Below are 20,532 nucleotides of genomic sequence, written 5' to 3'. Positions count from 1 at the left end.
CAGAGTCCTCAGGGTCCTGACTCCCCGCACAGGGAGCATAGAACTTTACAGAAAGAAGAAAAGAGCAGTGGTGAGAACTCAAGATACCTAGCATCTGGCCATAACACTAACAGCTATGTGACCTTGGCTGAATCACTGCTTCTCCTCTACAGCGACACAAGTTGGGACTCCAGCACAGTGTACCCAAGCGCAGGATGTGTACAAGTGATAGCATACAGGGTGCTTTTAGGCAGTGAGCAGATACAGTACCAAATAACAATGAATCACATCCAGTGAAAGTTTTCATGTCCTTTTCATTTTTTTAAAGATAATTTATTTATTAATGAGAGACACAGAGATAGGCAGAAGGAGAAGCAGATTCCCTGCAGGGAGCCTGATGTGAGACTCGATCCCATGACCCTGGGATCACAGCCTGAGCCAAAGGCAGACGCTCAACCACTGAGCCACCCAGGTGCTTTTCAAATTGTGTTTAAGAACATACATTTGGGGGCACCTGGGAGGCTCAGTAGTTGAGTCTGTCTTCAGCTCAGGTCATGATCCTGGGGTCCTGGGATCAAGTTTCATATCAGGCTCCCTGGAGGGAGCCTGCTTCTCCCTCTGCCTATGTCTCTGCCTCTGTCTCTGTCTCTCATGAATAAATAAATAAAATCTTTTTTAAAAAATGGGCATAATAATAATACTCATCCTGGCCTCATCGTGAGGATTAAATGAGTTACTATATGTGAAGGGCTCTGCACAGTGCCTGGCATTCTCCATGTATCAAGAGAAAGCCTCCCAGGGTGCTAGAGTAGCTGACATTGGGCCCTTACTGGCCTTATGTGTTACCAAGAGACCAGGCAACACTACCTAACCGGAATTTAATAACAGTTTGTTCTGGATTTATTCTTAAGGCTTTCTTCTGTTTATAGCAAGTGATATTGGTCTTCTAGTTATAATCTTGATAGGGATAAACTTTAAATTTGAAAACTTTAATACTAATAACGGGGATTCACCCTCTGGTTCCCTTCCCATTGGATGGATCTAAACACTGGTCTTGGTAGAAAGGAGCATACATTTTGGGAAAAGAAGGAAAAGGGACACTGAAGCTGTCCTCACAGCACTTTATAGTCTGATATATAGCTTATGGCCTAGTTTCAAATAAGGTAAAATAAAATAAAATAAGGGGTGATTTGTGAATATGACAAAATTCTTCAAAGTGGTACCCAGTGTCTGGAGCTTGGCAAACCCTGGTAACCTCATGATTCCAATCTTTGCGTTCAGATGATAGGAGGGAGGCATCCCCGCCCTCCAGTAGAGTTGGCCCGCCTCCACCCTCCTTCCACTTTTCCCCACCTCTCCTTCCAGTCTCCTCCCTCAATCCCGATAACCTTAACCGTCACTTGCTCTCCCCTCTTGACCTCCTCAAACTCCCCTTTAATCATCCAGAACCTAAGAGACCCTCAAAGCCACCCTGGGTCCCCTGGGCCCTTCCTGGAACCGGCCTTGGCAACAGATTAAAGACGCCCCGCACCCCTTATCTCTGCCTCGTGACCCGCGCGCGCTAGTGGGTTCCATCCCCCTTCCCCAGGGGCGGGGATACTGTTGACCCCGCCCCCTGACCCAAGGCCTGACCCTCTTCAAATGCACCCGGAGGCACTCAGGGCCCCCAGTTCGCGGCCCGCCCCGGCTGGTCCGGCCCCGCCTTGCAGCAGGTTAAGAGCCCCCCCAGGACCCGGAGCTCGGGACTGAAGCGCACTCGAGGGGGGGCCAGCCCGTCTGGTTGTCATGGCGACGGCGCGGTTGGCCTGGGCCCTGCGGGCCACCTCTGCGGGAGGAAGGCTGCGCGGTCCCCGAAGCACCGGGGACGCCCGGAGACTGAGCGGCAGCGCACGACGGCGGGCGGCCAGGGGCGCCAGCCCGGGGCGCCGGCTCAGCACCGCCTGGGCGCCCGCCCAGCCGGTACGAGAAGGGACCGAGGGCGCCGAGGACGACACCCACGCGCCTGCCGCGGAGGAGCCGGAGTGGACGCCGCCCCCCGCGCCCCCGGTCCCCCCCGAGCCCCTCGAGCCCCCCGGGCCCCCGGCAGGCCGCTCGCTGGTGCAGCGGGACATCCAGGCCTTTCTGAACCAGTGCGGAGCCAGCCCCGGGGAGGCGCGCCACTGGCTCACGCAGTTCCAGACCTGCTACCACTCCGCGGACAAGCCCTTCGCCGTCATCGAGGTGAGCGCAGCCGGGCGCCGGCCGTGTCACGGCGAGGGGATGGACGGGGGCTGTACGGTTGTACGGCGACGTGTCGCCAGGCATGGGAGGACCGGCTGCGGACTCTGCGCAGCGGAAGCGGGAAAAGGTGAGATGGTGCCCGGACGAGTGCCGGGACCGGGTGAGGCTGCGCGCTGCTCCAGTAGTCTCCCAACCAGCCCAGGTGAGGAGACTGGGGGCCCTGATCCGCCAAGTGTGATGCGCTGGAGAAATCCCCCCCGCCCACCACCACCACCGCCGCCGCAGTTAGGAGTTCCGATGGCAAGTGGGGAACCTAGACAGGAGCCGCCTGGCTCGCCCCTCCCCCCAAGGAGTCCTAGAGTCCAAGGTCGCAGGGAGGCACAGAGGGAGGAACACCAGTGTGAGATAAGGGGATGGCAAGACCCAATGGGGCAAAGGGCGGAGCAGGTGGGCGCCGGTAGCCAGAAATGGAGCCTGACTGTTCCTGGGGAGGGGAGGTGCAGCGACAGGGCCCTGCGGGCCAGGCTGCAGGAGCAAGCGGTTGTGGCAGGAGTCAGGGCCACTGAGGCCCCCTTCTGAACGCTCACTCCCGCGCAGGTGGACGAGGAGGTACTCAAGTGCAGTCGGGCCGTATCCAGCCTGGCCTTCGCCCTGGCATTCCTGCAGCGCATGGACATGAAGCCACTAGTAGTCCTCGGGCTGCCGGCTCCCACAGCGCCCTCCGGCTGCCTTTCCTTCTGGGAGGCCAAGGCACAACTTGCCCAGCACTGCAAGGTGCTGGTGGATGAGCTGCGGCACAACGCTGCCACTGCCGTGCCTTTTTTTGGTGGTGGGTCGGTGCTGGGAGCTGCTGAGCCAGCCCCTCATGCCAGGTTAGTGCCGCCCGCCCTGGCCCCGGTCCTTAGACCTCACTAAGCCACCTGCCCTGCCCCAGCCGGGCAGGCCTGGAGGGGGCCCTCTTGAGCATCACGTCTGGCCCACAGCTATGGTGGCATCGTCTCAGTGGAGACCGACCTGCTACAGTGGTGCCTGGAGTCGGGCAGCATTCCCATCTTGTGCCCCATCGGGGAGACGACCGCACGCCGTTCGGTGCTCCTCGACTCGCTGGAGGTGACCGCGGCTCTAGCCAAGGCGCTGCAGCCTACCAAAATCATCTTCCTCAATACCACCGGAGGCCTGCACGATGGCACTCAAAAGGTGTGTCCCCTCCTTCTGGGTCCCACTCCTGTGACTCTGTGCCTGGCTAAGCCCCTCTCATGCCCCCTGCTCACCTTCCAGAGGGCTTCAGTCATTCTCCAGCCGGGTGGGCCGGGAATGGCGTGGTGCCGGATCGGAACCCTCCCTGGGTGCTCGCTTCGGCAGCACATATACTAAAATTGGAACCCTCCCTGGCCGAGGACTCCGGGAGGAAGTGCGGGTAGAGGGTCGGAAAGGAAGGGTCGGGGAGGGCAGGGGCAGAGTCCGTAGCCAGCTGCAGGCCAGAGGCTCACCCCCTGGCCCTGGACATAGGTCCTGAGTAATGTGAACCTGCCCGCTGATCTGGACCTGGTGACCAACGCCGAGTGGGTGAGCACCAAGGAACGGCAGCAGATGCGGCTCATTGTGGATGTGCTCAGCCGCCTGCCCCACCACTCCTCGGCCGTCATCACCTCCGCCAGCACGCTGCTCACCGAGCTCTTCAGCAACAAGGGTGAGGGCCGCGCCTGGGGGCGGGGTGGGGGGGGTGGAGATCCGGCTCGGGGAGGTAGGTGGGTCTAGGGGAAGTAGGTGGGACTACAGGCGATGGACCGAAGTTGAGGGACAACAGCCAGCAGCCAGCGGAAAGCATCTCACTGTGTGAAAATCATGTACATATCTATGCAGACCACAAAAATCACTTCATTGTGTAGGTCTTCCAAAGAGGGTCACTGTCCCACCGGCCCCTGTTCCATCTGGACACTCCCCCGCCCCCACCAGGCAGGGCAAAGGCAGGAGCGGACGGGACCTGGCTCTCCGTCCCTTCCTCCTCCATCCTCCACCCCACCCCCAGGGTCCGGGACCCTGTTCAAGAACGCCGAGCGGATGCTGCGGGTGCGAAGCCTAGACAGCCTGGACCAGGGCCGCCTAGTGAGCCTGGTCAACGCCAGCTTCGGCAAGAAGCTCCGGGATGACTACTTGGCTTCGCTGCGCCCCCGGCTGCACTCAGTCTACGTCTCTGAGGGGTGAGCCTGCGGGCCCCAGGCAGGGACCGAGGGGCAGAGCTGGGCAGCTGGGGGCCAAGGAGAGGTCCCAGCCTGCCTCTCCCCTGCTGCGCCAGGTACAACGCGGCCGCCATTCTGACCACAGAGCCCGTCCTGGGGGGCACCCCGTATCTAGACAAATTTGTGGTGAGCTCCAGCCGCCAGGGCCAAGGCTCTGGCCAGATGCTGTGGGAGTGCCTGCGGCGGGACCTGCAGACGCTTTTCTGGCGCTCCCGGGTCACTAACCCCATCAATCCCTGGTAGGTCCCGCCCCTCGGGGCTCTGGGCTGCCGACCACCCCCCCCACCCCCCCCCCCACCCCCCCCACCCCCGCCTGCCCTTCACAGCCACGCCTCAGGGAGCAGACCACACAGGGAGCCTGAGATTTCCCCAGAAGCAGAGCACACTTAAAAGCACTGGGCCCCACAGCGGTGGATTCCTTGAAGACACTCCCCAACTCTCCCAGAGTCCTGAGAAATCCTGACCTTCCAGGCTCTATTCCACCCTCCAGAGTTGCTGAGCTCTGGCCCCCAGCCCACTGCATGTCTAGTTTCCCTCTGCAACTATCCCCTCACCCAGGTCTGTGGGGACCAACAAGAACCCCTCCCCTGAATGCACAGACAAGACTGGAGAGAGCAAAGGACGTCCTCAGTCTAACCTTCCTAGCTTTGGGACTCTGGCAAGTCAACTAACTTCTCTGAGCTTTAGCTGCTTCTCTGTGAAAAGAGCATTAATACTACCAGGCTCTTGGCTGCTGCTGTACGGATGAAACCAGATAATAGCAGGGTGCCTCGCATGTAGGAGGTCCTCAAAATAACCAGTGAATAATGAGCACTGGCCTTGCCCTAAAGGCACCCCCCTTTCCCCACCAGGTACTTCAAACACAGTGATGGCAGCTTCTCCAACAAGCAGTGGATCTTCTTCTGGTTTGGTCTGGCCGATATCCGGGACTCTTACGAGCTGGTCAACCACGCCAAGGGACTGCCGGACTCCTTCTGCAAGCCAGCTTCTGACCCAGGCAGCTGACCCTCACCACCAGCCTGCAGGCCCTGGGACAACCAGGGTGAACCAAAAGCCATGCCTGCTGGAGGAGCTCCCAGGCAGCCACAGGCTGGACCAGGCTTGATGGCTAAGTGATCTGCAGAGGAGGAAGCAACCCCTACTCTACTCTGTCCAGAGGGGGATGCCCAAATGGGCACAAGCACAGGAAGAAGGGTGTGCCAAGACACACACACACACACACACACACACACACACACACACCCATCACTGGCTCCAAAGCTATAACCAGATGGCCTTCAATTTTCAGTCTAGGGATTTGGGAGGTGAGGGTGGGGGGCTGGCCTTCTAGGGCTCTACTCAGGGCTAACCTTAAAGGTGGGCCAGTTTCTGTGGTCTCTGTGCTGTTTCGAGGCTCCCTTGCCCAAAAAGACCACCCCCCATTTGCTTGATATTCCACCATGTATTTTAATTCCTTCGGGTCTTACAACTTTTCAGGAGGCCTTGATTAAAACACAAATACTTGTCTGAGAGTCAGCTCACACTTAAGAGGAAATGAGCAGTGCCCTTCTGGGAGCAAGATCTTAAGGGCTGGAGAACCAGGGGACTCCTAGAGGGAAGAGAAGAGCTAAGAGATGGGAGTGCCCCAAAGATGTATGTTGTCACCGTCTCCCTCACCTGGGTGTCAGCAGCCCCGGGAGGGGCTCCCCTCCATCCCCCAGTCAGACCAATAGCAATTCCAGCTCTTTCCAACCCAGACCCAGACTTGGATGTTTCCCCCTAGGCCCCACTGGAAGCTGTCACCATCTGTGGGAACAGAATATCTCAGCCGGTGGGAGTCCAAAGCCAGAGGTTTCGTGTCGCATTTTTGACTCCCACCATGTGCCAGGCCCATACTGGCCACTGGGCTATTTTCAATCAGGAGGTGCATGGACAAGTAGGGAGAGGACCACCATGGCACAGCAGAGCCACAACAGAACCGACCCATGAGCAGCCTCTGACTTCCTCAGGAGAGGGGTGACACAGCTGTGCGTGGGCATTAGACAGGTCTGACCTGGAATCCAGCTGTGGCTGTGGCTGTATTTGCTATGTGGCTTGAAGTAAGCTGCTCGCCTTCTCTGAGCTTCCATTTCCTCATCTGTAAGATGTAAAACCCTCACATTGAACACTTAACATTAGTTCTCCCCACTAGCTGCCCTCACCAAAGGTTTCTTCCAAAAAACCAGAAGAAAAGGGGAGAAAAAGGCTAAGACACAGGAACTGGGGACAGATCAAAAGCAGACTATAGGGAGGATCCTCACTAGAGAGCCAAAGGCCTGTGGGAACTCCCAGAACAGGGCAGAGGTCACGGGAGGACTGAAGTAGGCCTTAACCAGATGTGGTCTTTCAAGAACCCAAGATCAATCCCAGCCAATGGCAACGTGCCTTGTGGGGAGAACAGAGAAGCAAAGCCAAATGTCTATATAAAATGTTTATTTTTGGAGGACTGTGTGGTCTGGTGTTTGGGAGGGCACTCACCCCAACCAGGCCAACCATAGTGCTAGAAACAGAATGCAAGAGGCGGGGAGTTAGCCGCTGCCTGCCAGACCCCTGCACACCCCAGACTGGGGCCTGCTCAGCTCTCAAGCTGGGGCAACAGGCTAGAGCTGTTTCGGCCCCCAGCATGCCCTGAGAACTCGTGACTTCTGTAGTGCCTGGCCCCTCAGCTTCTTTTGGCCCAATCCACATGTCAACACACATACTCACTCCCAGTCTCCAGAAAGCACTGCAGAGCCTAGCTGACTCGTCAGGCTCAAAAAGGAACTTTTCACATTTGCTCACTTCTGGTTCATGGTCTTCCTTCCTCTGTACCCCCACCCAAGCCCTGTCTTACTCCCTTCTCTGAAACAGGAGACCCAGGAAGCAGCTGGCCTTGGGTCCCTAATAACAAATGGGAAAAAACCCTGGAAGGCATCTTCATGAGGCCTCCCACCACCCCCAAGGGCTGAGCCCAGACCCGGGGAAGAGACCTGCCTCCTACCAACACATACACACAGCAGAGAACCAAACCAACAGAGCAGAAAGCATAAAGAAACAACTGGGCCAGCGAGGAGGAAGGCAGGGTGGCCCTGGGTGACCCCCTGCACCCATCTCAGTCCTCGCCATGCCACTCAGCCATCAGTGGCCAGGATGACAGCAGCCCCGAAGATGCCCACGCTCTCTCCAAGGAGCTTCATCTGGTTCCAGAACTCAACGCGCCGTGTGTTGTGCCAGTAGGCGACATTGCCATCAATGAGCAGCATGACCGGGGGCAGCAGTACAGCCAGGATCTGGGCAGCCAGGGTCACGTAGTAGCCTGACAGGAAGGCCAGGGCCAGGACGCCATACAGAACGAAGAACAGCTGGATCATCAGCTCCCCTCCTGGGAGATGGTTCAGATATGCCAGCCGGTCCTCCTTGCTGTGCTGCAGTGAGTAGGCCTAGAGACACACCATCCTCTAAGTCTCTCCAGCAGGCTGAGAGGAGCCGGTCTGGGGATGGCTGCCCTGGAGATGGCACCTGCAAGTCAGCCTCTGCAAGGTGGGCTTCTGACTCCCATCTCAGACTTGGGGGCTCTCTGAAAATAGGCCCTGCATCTCTCCCACAGACTAAGGAGCTCATGAGGCTAAGGCCTGTCTTTCCTCCCCTTCTAGTCTCAGAAGGAAGTGTGTCTCCACAGCCAGACTAGGGCTCTCACCTCTGAATACAGAACTGCACATGGGATACGATGCCCAGTAACGAAGATGAAGCCAAGTGACCTGGAGCCTGTCCAGGTCCCCATCCACACTGGCTCCCTCTAGGTCCTCCACGAGGGAGTACCATAACTGGCTACCCTAGACAACCCCCACAACTCTAAGTGGTAGATCCCCATCTGGGGTCTGAACCCCACCAAACCTCTCCTTTGTCCCCTCTCCCATTCCTCTGGGGGCTAGAGCCATGAGATGACCAGTCCACTCTGTTCTTCTCTCAGGCTTGGGACTGAATGGTCAATCCAACCTCTTTTCTCCCTGGTGGCAATAATGTTGGGAGAAGGAACTCTCAAGCAGGTCTCAGGAGACTGAAGGGCCCTTGAGGCCCCAAAACTGGCTGAGGAAACCCCAGGAGGTAGACCATCAGGAAGCACATGCAAGGCCTTATTCTGCCCACCTCCCTGGGTGCTGCCAAGCATGGGCTCAAACCTCATTCCCAAGCAAGCACTTCCAGCCAACGGCCCCCCAACCTACCACGCAGATGAGGTAGATGCCCAGGAACACCTGGCCGGTGGACTGGAGGGAGCGGCTGCGGGGTTTCCGGCGGTACAGCTCCCCAGCGCCGCTGGCCAGCACAAGAAAGCCGCCGATGATAGCAACTGTGCGCGAGTACATACGGACCTGGACCGAGGTAAGGGGACCCCAGTCAGGAACTGCAGCCACATTTCTCCTGGCTGTCCAGAGCAAAGAACGGCCCATCTCTACACATCCCATTCCACCTGATGAACCCTCTTACCATTTCCAAGTGTGGTAGACAGGTACAGCAGAGATAGATAATTTTTATCAGAAGTGGAAACTGAGGCCCAGAGGGATTAATAAAATTGTCCCAGGTCCTACAGAAAGTGGCAGAACCCAGATACCAAGAGTTGCCCCCTCTGTACCCCAGGTGTACAGACTCAAATCCCAATGTTCTTTCTGCTATATAAGACAGAGTCTGTCCCATAAAAAACAAACAAAACAAACAAACAAACAAACAAAAAAAACATTAATCTCATTGTCCTGTAGCTGTTCACTCATCTGCCTCCCCTACTGGACTGACAGTCCATTCCTTGAGGTCAGTGCCTTTGTTGAGGATTATCTACAAGCTTGCAGTGCCTGCCATAAGTTCTGGCACTTTCAGGTTTAAATGCTCCACTAGGGATCCCTGGGTGGCGCAGCAGTTTGGCACCTGCCTTTGGCCCGGGGTGCGGTCCTGGAGACCCGGGATCGAGTCCCGCGTCGGGCTCCCTGCGTGGAGCCTGCTTCTCCCTCTGCCTGTGTCTCTGCCTCTCTGTCTCTCTCTGTGTGACTATCATGAATAAATAAATAAAATCTTTAAAAATAATAATAATAATAATAATAATAATAATAATAATAAATGCTCCACTAAATTAAATTTCGTAAAATTGGATGGTTGAAACCGGTACTCTCCAAGGTCCCTTTTGCCCTATAATCTGACATTACTAAACTAATGGTTTAAAGGGTTCTGGGAACTAGTGACCCAGGTACTAGTCTCACCTGCAAGGCTGACTGTGGTGTGACTTTGAGAAAGTCTGTTTCTCATCTTCAGACCTCAGTTTTCCCACTCTGAAAGGCAGTCTTGTGTGGTCTCTAAGGTCCTTTCATTCTTGCAGTCTGGAATAATCTCCACAAGCCTGGGGGTTCTGCATTCCCAGGCTTCACACTATGCACGTGGCTAGCACCATGCATTACCCAACTGCCCGGGCCCGGGGCACTGGCCTGGGGCTCCTCCTCCCCTTAGCAAAGTCCCGCCTCGGGCCGAGGTGCTCACCTTCAGCCAGTCCCCGTAGTGAACGTAGCCCCCGATGTAGGCGGCGTAGGTGCTAATGGCCAGCTGGAGTGCGGCCCCCAGTGCGAACCAGCGCCGCTTCACCCCAAAGGACATGAAGCTGGCGCACAGCACGGCCGCCCCCAAGTCGAAGTACAAGTAGGGTACTGGGATGTCGGGCTTCCTGCGAGCCGGAGAGGGGAAGAAGCAACGAGGACAGAGTGAAGCGGGAGGAGAGCCTTGCGACGACCCCTTGAGTTCCCACAAGCTCCACTGCTCCCCCGAACCGGACGCCCTTCCACGGCCAGGATCCCTGCACTACGCTCGATGCCCACCTTGCCCCAGACCAGAGCCCCTAAAAAGCCCGAGGTCCCAACTCTTCCCCAGCCCAAGGGCCCCAACTTCTTCCCCACCTCACCGCACCCCGTTCTTGGGACGGGCCGTACCGCCCCCCACCGTACTCGGCGGCCGCGTGGGCCCGCTCACCGGCGCGCTTCGGCCCTCTCAGCGTACAGCATGAGCTGGCTGAAGCAGCCCCAGAAGGGGCAGCGTGTGAGCAACACCGAACCCAGCTGCATGATCAGCTGCAGCATCCACCGTCGAGAACCCATCTTCGACGCCATCTTGGGGAAGGGCAGTCCGCTGCGGCGTCACCCCCGACGGGGAGACCGGCGCGGGGAGGCGACACGCAACTTCCGGCTCTCGCGGAGCGGCGGGGGTGGGGGTTGGGAGCAGTATCTTTCCCTCCCGACGGGAAACCATGCTCTCGCTCTCTAGTTCCGGACCGGAGCAGGTGTTCCCTCTGCGGATTTCGACCTTTCCCTCTGCTCATGGCAGCTTAAGGATCCTTCCTCTTGGCTGCAAAATTGAAAACTAGACTAGAGGAAGGAACAGTGGGTTCAGCTTACCAGAACCATGGGCAATAACCTGATGCAATGAAGCTTACTAGTCTTTGCATGCTGCTAGACCTGGGCTCCAGGCTTCAATCCAACCCTAAGGTTCTTTGGGCATGTCACTACACTTTCCAAAACCCATCTGTAAAACGAAGAGGACATTTACCTCACAGTGTTGTTATGAGATTTAAATGTGGCTGTGTTGGTACCAGCTCATAATAGGGGGTAGATTAATGGTGTACACAGACACACAACCCCTCTGCGTCTGTTTGTTTTCAGAGTAAGGCGTTCTCTTGGCTAAGTCACTTGTAGAGAAGTTTGGTCTCCTTCGTCCCCTGAGAGAAGAGCAAGATTAGACCTGGGCACACAGGACATCTCAAATGAGTCTATCCTTTCCAGCTCCAATGCTCCCGCTCTAGCCTGAACTACCATCTTCTGATGGTTTAACCACATCAGGCTTCCAACCGGGTCCCCACCTTCTCCTTTGTCCTCCTTGTTTATTCTTAGCTCCCCTGGTTTATGTTTTCATGACATCAGGTACCCTTCATTTTAATCCCTCAGCACAATGGCAATTATGTATTTTGGATTCTTTCTTAATGACCAGATTAACCCTAGATTGTGAGCTAGGTGAGGGCAAGGATGGTGTTTGCTTTCTGTTTACTGTTATATCCTTGCAGCCTAGTGTACAGGATGCATTCAGGAAATACATGCTAAGTAGATAAATGAACAAAAGATGTTGTCACTAGGTCTTGTTCATAGTAGGTACTCAGTGATTATTTGTTAAATAAGTGGGCAAAAGTTCTGGGCACTCCAGGATTGCCACCACAAAGCCATCTCCACCTATCTTCCTGCACCACCCCCCACTCCTTGCAACACACAAACTCATCTTCCAATACTGAAGTTAAGACTCTACAGGCACGGGCAGCCCTGGTGGTGCAGCGGTTTGGCGCCACCTGCAGCCTGGGGTGTGATCCTGGAGACCTGGGATGGGTCCCATATCGGGCTCCCTGCATGGAGCCCGCTTCTCCCTCTCCCTCTGCCTGTGTCTCTGCCTCTCTCTCTGTGTCAATAAATAAATAAGATCTTAAATAAAAAAAAAAAAGACTCTACAGGCACTCCCACTAGGCTATTTAATTCAGGTCAGTTTGTTTCCAGTTCCCTGGGGTGGGGAAAGGAGCATCCCCACTTAAAAATTCCCACTCAGCTAGTAAAAGCTAAACAAAACACCTCTCACATCTTATTTTTCAGTCACTGGGATAAAGCCTGAGTATAACAGAAACCTGAGGGAGGCATAGATACATCCATACAAAATGTAGGAAATGGGATTGTGTCCATGTATGTAGGGGTGGGAGTGGGGGAAAGCAATCTTCAGATGAAGGGAATGAGAAAGGGCTTGGATTAAAGGCCATTTTGTCTACCTCCCCCCATGCGCCAGTGACAACCACATGAGGTAAGTTTTCCACAGGCCCATAGTACAGAATCATATTTTCAATTGGTTTTACTTTTCCAGTCTCTTCACCCATCCCTGATTCAAATGTGACAAGAACACACAGCCCTCACCGTCACCGGGACGGGGACAGTGTATGTCCATAAAATAGTTGTAGAAGCCTGACCAGGCTGTGCCCACAGGAGCAGTACCACATCCTCATGACTTTAGCAACAGCAGAGGCCAGGGACATGCGTGGGGAGAGGCAGGAGACTGGGATTAACCAAACTTTCCTTGGTACCCACCCTACCCTGACTCTCTCTGGTCTTCAATCTCTGCTTTCTAGTGCCCTAGGCCCCAGAAGATTGTGGAAAAGTACTAAGGGCCAAATCCCTTTCTTGGGTTGGGAAGGATGCAAGCATTGTACTGGGTCATAGAATAGGTGAGGGGTAGGGTCACAGGCCCTGAGAGAGGAAGACAGCCATGTGTCCCCCACAGCACCACCACCACCACCACTCTTCCCACTCCTGCCCAGGGGTGACAACCCAGCTGGACAGACTTCTGAAAAGCAGCCCTTTTCATCTTCTACATCTCTAGCTGCTCTCTCTGCTCCAGCTGCCTCCACTTCTCTCTGCAGCACCCATCTCTCCAGAGGGCTCTCACTGCCCAGCTCCTCTGGAGTTCCACCTGCGCTTGTTGGCTGCCATCTGACCAGCATGGTGCCCAGGATACCTGGCACAGTAGCTGCCTCGGGGTGGTGGGCAGAGCCGGGCCTCCGTACTGCTCAGCACCTCCCCCAATTGCTGAGAGCCAAAATTTAAGTCGGGTCGCCTACATCGGCCACCCACAAGTGCCACAGGTGGTCCAAGCTTCTGGAAAGCACCCCACAGGCCCAGGGCTTGCACCCAGGGGTTACTGGCCATCCAGATGTCCACCTTACCTTGAAACTGAAGCAGGGCAAACAGTTGTCTACAAGAGAGAAGATGTCCAGCACCAACAAGCCACAAAGACCCCAGCCTCCAGCTCACTGATGTCACTCCCAGCCAGAGGACCTCTAGGCCTGACACGGTGGCCAGGCCACATGAAGCAGTTCCCAGCCCACAAGAGGCAGCGTAGACAGACAAGGCCCTAAGCCTGGCTGTGCCCAGCTTGGTCAGCTAGTGGGACTCAGGTAGAGCTGCTCCAGGTTCCGGGTGCGGGTGAAGACCAGGGGCAGGTGGGCCAGTTGGTTGTGGCTGAGGTGCAGCCACTCCAGGAAATCCAGGCCCCCCAGGGCTCCACCAGCCAGATCCCACAGGACACCATGAGAAAGCAGCAGCACCCATGGTCCCCACAGGCCCTAGAAGGAGCCACCTGGCAGACAACTCAGATTATCGTGGCTTAGCTCCAAGAGCCACTCTGCCAGGGAGCTTGGGAGGGAGGCTGAGTGGGTGGAGGCCCCCACAGTCCACCACACTTCCTGCGGCTGGACAGATGCATAATGCTGGCCACCAGATTCTTGGGTAAGCCCATGGTCACACCTGCCCTGTCCTTGCCCCTAAGGGGCTGGAATGACAGTGGCATCAGGCTTGCAGCAGGCACTCATGGATACACAGACCTTCATGCCTCACTCCTCCACCCAGGACTCTGGGAAAGTGTGGGCGTGCTAGGGAGAGGAATAATAGATACCATTCAGGGGTCTCACCATTTGCCATGTCCCCCAGTATGGTCTTAAGGACACCTCATTCCCACAATTCAGCCTGCTATCAAGGCTCTGGCAAGAAGTGTCGCAGCCCGAGACCCCAGCATCCCGATCCCCTACCCCAGCCACCTCTCACTCCCTTATGCCTACCAGGATAAAAAGCCACTGGGGAAGATGGCCTTTTTAACCCCCGGCACCCCTTCTTTCCTCCCACTCCATAGCCACCCCCACTTATTTACCACACAGCCCAGGAGCAACTCTACTTCTCCTCCCCCTAAACATCCCCTGGGTCACTCAACCAACCAACATTTGCAGAGTCTCTGTGCCGCAAGAGGACACAGCCTTGACTAGATCCTGGCCTAATATGGCCACTGAGGTTAGGGCCTCAGGCCATGAAGTTCAACACACTCACCTGTATTCCTGGCATGACCTGCCAAGTACAGCCCCGGCCCAGGAGTGGCAGTGGAAAGAATCTCAGTTCTAGTTACTTGCACTCCTGGCTGCCTGCTGGAACCCTAGCCCCAAGCAGTGAAGAGGTCAGCTCTCAGAGAAGCCACAGCACTGAGGGTGGGATAGAGGGGTGGGGTGGGTTGGGGAGGGTGGGCGGGTCAGATTGAGGACATCTCCAAGGCCTTGTGGCCTTATAACCAGCAGAGCAGAATCCTGCTCTGCCTTTCTAAGAACACCACTCCTCACCCCACCATGGCCTTCTTTTGAGCCCCACACCCTGTTCCATTGCTTGTCAGGATGGCAGCCTTAGGCCCCTTGGAGGTTTCAAGTCACCACACCTCACATCCAGAAGTCAAAAAGGAGCCAGGCATCTTCTCTTTCATCCTATACTGCCTGCCTAAGAAATCTGCCATCATCTGTAATTCACTTAGGTCTTCTCTAGACAAAGGAAGGAAATGCTCTTTCTTGTCTCACTAAGCCAAAGGTCAAAATACTCTGTTCTGGCCTTTGAGGAATGTCCAGCATTGCTGTCTGACACAGTGGGGTCTGGAGCCAGGGTTTCTGTACCCAGCATTTCTACCTTGCCCTAGGAGGCCAACCAAACAAGTTACTTTCTAGGTTCCCCTGTGTGCTCCCCAGCCCCATCCAGCAAGACTCTTAAGAGAATCATCATGGCCATATGGAAGAGATGGTTACCAAGGGCCAGGCACCTCATTAAAGACTTCATTTAATCCTCTACCGAGACACACATTTTAGAGGAAACTAATGGTTGGCAAGGATACAATGGCTGCCAAGTCACCCAGTTAATGAGTGGCAGAGATGAAATCTGACATAACCTAGACCTGTTGGAATCCAGCCATGCTCCTAACCACTAAACCACAGTGCCCAAAGATAGGGCCTACTGTCCCACATGCCAGCCAAACACCCCTCAAAGAAGTTAAGGTCTACAGGTGAGTAACACAGATTATCTCCAGAATGGGAAGAGCAGATGAGCCATCAGCAACCTAGGATATGAATCTGAGCCTTTGATTGATCAGACTTGAGCCTCCCACCTAGCTTTTTTTTAGATTTGAGCCCCTTTGAATTAATTTAAGGGATCTGGTTCAAGGAAATTATAGTGAAAAATATGAAAAATCACTGTCAATAATCTTTGAGGGGTGCCTGGCTGGCTAGGTCACTGGAGCATGCAACTCGTGATCTTGGGGTTTTGAGTTCAAGCCCCACATTGGGTGTAGAGATTACCTAAAAAAAAAATGAAATCTTTTTAAGAAATTATAATAATCTTTGAGACAATATTGCAAACTGAAGGTTGCCAGAGACTTCAGCTCAGTAAAAGTTCCAATTTGCAAAAGTCAGACAAGTGTTACAATAGTTAACAAAACTCAGAAAGTTTCATTGCTTATGTTGTGTTACCTGGAACATGGCATCCGCTAGGAGCTCACATGAGCAGACCAAAAAATATACTCAAACAACTTTAATTCCTTTTTTTTTAATTCCTTTTTTGATAGGGTTACTAGATGAGTATCATAGATAAATATCTGGATTTTTTTAAGATTATATTTATTTATTCATGAGAGACAGAGAGAGAGAGAGAGAGAGAGGCAGAGACACAGGTAGAAGGAGAAGCAGGCTCCATGCAGGGAGCCTGATGTGGGACTCGATCCCGGGTCTCCAGGATCACGCCCCGGGCTGAAGGCGACGCTAAACGGCTGAGCCACCCAGGCTGCCCAACCTCTGGATCTTATTAAAGTCTCTCATCACATCCCTTCAGATAATGAGAACACAGAAGACAAATTGGAAATAATACAACACTGGAGTGGCTAACTATTGGATTAGAGTATCAAGATTTTTTCAAAGCTCTCAATAATTCAGAACAGTTGGCCGAAAAAAGCCATTTCACTGGAGAAGACTAGACAGCTCCCAGTCATATCTATGTGCCTCTCACGAAGGGCTGCAAGGAAAAGGAAACATCCCGAAGAGCAAGGACTAGCATTCTGGAGACCTGAGCTCTAGCCAGTTCTAGAAATGAGCTACTGGTTAGAGGACAAAAGGGCACAGTACCACATGTTGTTTCTCAAAGCAAACAGCTCCCCATCAATGAAAGTGTTCAAGTAGAGACAGTCTGTCAAGGATGCTACATAGAGGGTATTTAAACTGAAAGACAGGGGATCCCTGGGTGGCTCAGCGGTTTGACACCTGCCTTTGGCCCAGGGCATTATCCTAGAGTCCAGGGATCGGGTCCCACGTCAGGCTCCCTGCTTGGAGCCTGCTTCTCCCTCTGCCTGTGTCTCTGCCTCTCTCTGTCTCTCTCATGAATGAATAAATAAAATCTTTTAAAAAATAGAATTAAAAAAAATAATAATAATAAATAAACTGAAAGACAGGGCACCTGGGTGGCTCAAGTTAGTTGGGCATCTGCCTTTGGCTCAGGTCGTGGTCTCGGGGTCCTGGGATTGAGCCCTGCATTTTGCTCCCTGCTCAGCAGGAGTCTGCTTCTCCCTCTCCCTCCGACCCTCCTCCCGGCTTGTACTCTCCGGCTTGTACTCTCTCTTGGTCTTAAATAAATAAAAATCCTAAAAAGACACAAAATAAAAAACTGAAAGATGGGGGCACCTGTGTGGCTCAGTTAAGTGTCTGCCTTTAGCTCAGGTCATGATCCCAGGGTCCTCCTGGGTTCAGAGTCCCGAATCATCAGGTTCCCTGTTTAGCGGGGAGTCTGCTTCTCCCTCTCCCTCTGCTCATTCCCTCTCTCCCTCTCTCTCTCTCTCATTCACTTTCTCTCAAATAAAGTCTTTTTTAAAAGCTGGACTATTTCCATATGAGCTGCAATATCCCTGGCATTTCTAAGTCAGGATATCTGTGCTGAGCTTCTGATACCGCAGGGGCCATGCCTGGCACTGGAAACATCCTCTATTTACACACTGTTCACATACTGACTTCTGGCTTTACATGGCTGCTTATCCTTCCCATAGCCAGGACATCAAGATGACAGCAGGACACTTTCAGAAAGGCTAATCCAAAACAAAAACCAAAGTGTATTTTGATGACAGCCTCCATCTGTATGGGGTAAAGGGTCCATTACTAGGCTCACTCCCTCGCAGACATCCTCAGCCAAATTCCCTTCTCCTCCATAGTACACACCTGATAAATAGCCTTCATTGCACCCAGCTATCTTGATCTATACCTCAGTCACTCGACAGGACTACCACAAAATCACACAATGGGCATCTGGTTACACCCTGAATGTATGAGTACGGACCTCAGCAATCACGGCATTTGCCCCGTGGTTTACTGAACCACAGGACACGTATCCTTTTCACCCTCACTTTCCTGTCAAATCTACGAACTCACAGCAACTGTACGGCCTTCTCCTTCCTTCCTCTTTATACTGGAAGGGCTCCCTCCTATCAGAAGCCAAAATATCCTCCGTGGCCACGGATCTCTTTTCCCATCTTCTTGGAGTTCACGATTAGGTAACAAACTCTTAAACATCTAGCTCCAGCCCGGTCCTCCCCACTGAATCCCAGGCTTGTCATCCAGCTGCCCAGCTACCATCTGCTCTTCAGGGTTTCACAGGTAAGACAAACATGGCAAAACAAGACTCGATTTTTCCACAAACCTCTTCCTCTCCCACTGTTCACCATCCACACAGAAGCCACTCTCAGTTCCTCTCTCCCCCTCACCACCTTGGCCCCAAACCTTACATATCAGCAAGCCCCATCCCTCGTCATTTGTCACCACCGTGTCCTTCCTAGATTACCGCAACAGCCTCTGAGTGCAGTGGTCTTTCTGCCTCTACCTTGGCCACCCAACATCAGACTAAAAGCCCTCACCAGCTTACAACCCTCAAATGGCTCCCCATTGTGGCAAGAATAGATTCCAGTCCCTATAGCGCTGACAAGATCCTGCGTGATCTGGCTCCTGCTCATGAGGCTTCAGCCACCTATCTTCTAGTACTTCCTAAACACTCCAAGCTCTTAGCACCTCAACTTAGCACTTCCTGTTCCCTCTATCCAAGCACTCTTGGCTAGCCCCTTGTTCAGATTTCAGCTTAAATGACATCTCAAGAGACCATCCCAAAATATTATCTTCAGAGCAGTACATGTACCTCCCCATAGTTAAGCATGAACAGCTACTTGAAACTAGGGCAGAGACAAGAATAAAGGGGTGCCAGATGAGAAAAGCCATTACCCCCTCCACTAAAACTAACTGCTGGAGTCAGCATCAGAAGGGTTAGCAGAAAGGAAGGAAAGGTTAGAAGTAGGCCTCACCCTCACCTTACTTTGCCTGTTCAGGAAGATACTTAGTTCTCCTTTAGCCTTTTCGACAAAATTGAAAATGACAAGAAAATGGGACAGGGAGGCCACAACCTGACCAGGGTTGGTCCCTGCTGTCAAAAGTTTGCTCTCAAGAAAACTGAGAGCCCCATTGCTCCCCACTTGCTCATCTCCCATGTCCTCTACCAATCCCTTGTCCTCTTTCTAAGCTTGATTTCAAGTTGTCCTCAAATCCCACTCAAGTCCTGGGTCGCTTTTCATCTGGACTCTGGAAACTCATCTAGTTATTACACTGGTAACTTTCAAATGTCTGCATTCAGTCGTGTTTAACCACTGGGTTGCTAGGGAATAATACAAAAATGAGTCGGTCATTATCCTTGCCCTCCCCATCAGACTGCTCCAGGGAAACCTACACAAAGAACTATAATGCAAGTCATACACACCACGTGATATGAGGGATCCAAAACAATTCTAGGAATTGCCTTCCACTTTGACGAGGATGGCTTCGCAGGTGGCTTTGAAGCAAGGCACTGGAGGATCAGACAGACGAGATAAAACAAGATAGGCTGGGAGTGATCTGAGATCACCTAGCCCCATACCTCTTCTATTATAACAATTCCAAGATGCTAAGATTAGAGTGCACTTCGTCAGCTGGGGGTGAGGCAACCAGTTGGCAAGTATCTTTCTTCTGATATTGTGAAGTACGCTGCATTGAAATACACTGCGTTGTCAGAAGTACAAGGAGTGGGAAGAAGTGCTTTAGAATCTAGAGGGTATGAAAACTGTTAGCCCCAGAGGGTGGGAGGGGGGGGAAACGTTTGCCTTATTTTCTAGCTTTCCTATAATGAGCCCTGTAAGGCTTTTATAATAAAACAGAACAAACTCGTTGTGAAACTTTATTACCCAACAGAAGTCTACGACCAGTGGATGGCAGCCTAACAGCATCCTTTTGTCACTTGTAAGGTACCTGGTACTACTATGTCGAATCTCTTAAGCTTGGGCAGTACACACTGGTGGTTTCGTTTCTCAAAGGGGAATTCTCTGGCATGAGCAGCCTCCAACGGTGATGAAAAGGCAAACCCACCATGTGAACAATGACCATCATCCAACCCAGATGACCAAGCCTAGTTCCCAAACCTACCCCTGCCTCTCTCCCCACCACTACTCACCCCGCACATTACAGGTCCTCGTCTTGTATGTTCTCACCATGGGTCAACAGGATAGTAGACTCTATCCCCATATAGGACTGAAAGCTCTCTACATTTTCCTTTACTAACTAGTATGCCTTGTGGAAGAACAGATTGCAACACACACATTTTTGACTTCAAAAATGTCAAGGAACCTTTACCCTAAATCACTGGATCCCGGCTGAAGCCCCTGACCTAACCCTGAAGGGCCTGAGTAATTTTCAAAGCAAGAAGCTGCTCAGACTCTGAACAGCACTATTTAGTATCAACTCACTGTGGGAATGCTCCTTATACCCTGACTCCACATTCTACCCAGCAGTACACCCAAAAGCATGTGGCAGTGGGGAGGGAGGTCATTGGGTGCCAGGGTGGAGGTTTACGTATACTGGGGAAGAGAAGGCTGCAAGACCAAGGAGACACTATAGAACTACCTGCGCGTGTCATCAGAGATGCAAGCCCTCCGAACCACACTCTTCAGCACCTCAGTGCTCTTCCAATCTAGCAGGAAATTCCTGCGCCTCTCACCCATCTATGTTGCACTCCACACCTGGCAAACAAGTGAGCAATGCACATGCCATTAGTTTAGAAAGTCACAGAGCAGAATTAGGAGCCTATGGGAGGATAAAAGGCTGGGGTTCCATTCCAGCTCTGCCACCATGGGTAGC

At 53.3% G+C, this 20,532-nt stretch overlaps 2 protein-coding genes across 2 annotated transcripts; one reads left to right on the top strand and one right to left on the bottom strand.

Annotated features, from left to right (window-relative positions):
• The first annotated feature begins 1,573 nt into the window (after window positions 1–1,573).
• NAGS (N-acetylglutamate synthase) lies at window positions 1,574–6,900 on the top strand. Its single transcript, XM_038547149.1, has 7 exons — window positions 1,574–2,199; window positions 2,797–3,071; window positions 3,183–3,396; window positions 3,709–3,889; window positions 4,229–4,400; window positions 4,496–4,678; window positions 5,291–6,900. The coding sequence occupies exons 1-7, from the start codon at window positions 1,765–1,767 to the stop codon at window positions 5,442–5,444; spliced, it is 1,614 nt and encodes a 537-aa protein (XP_038403077.1). The 5' UTR covers window positions 1,574–1,764; the 3' UTR covers window positions 5,445–6,900.
• TMEM101 (transmembrane protein 101) lies at window positions 6,874–10,658 on the bottom strand. Its single transcript, XM_038547150.1, has 4 exons — window positions 10,440–10,658; window positions 9,957–10,137; window positions 8,660–8,806; window positions 6,874–7,876 (listed from the first exon to the last, which is right to left on the bottom strand). The coding sequence occupies exons 1-4, from the start codon at window positions 10,574–10,576 to the stop codon at window positions 7,568–7,570; spliced, it is 774 nt and encodes a 257-aa protein (XP_038403078.1). The 5' UTR covers window positions 10,577–10,658; the 3' UTR covers window positions 6,874–7,567.
• Window positions 10,659–20,532: the final 9,874 nt, after the last annotated feature.

Source organism: Canis lupus, chromosome 9, assembly GCF_011100685.1.
Source record: "Canis lupus familiaris isolate Mischka breed German Shepherd chromosome 9, alternate assembly UU_Cfam_GSD_1.0, whole genome shotgun sequence".
NCBI lineage: Eukaryota > Metazoa > Chordata > Mammalia > Carnivora > Canidae > Canis > Canis lupus.
The sequence above is the reverse complement of the archived record's forward strand: the minus strand, read 5'-3'. Positions and strand labels throughout refer to the sequence as shown.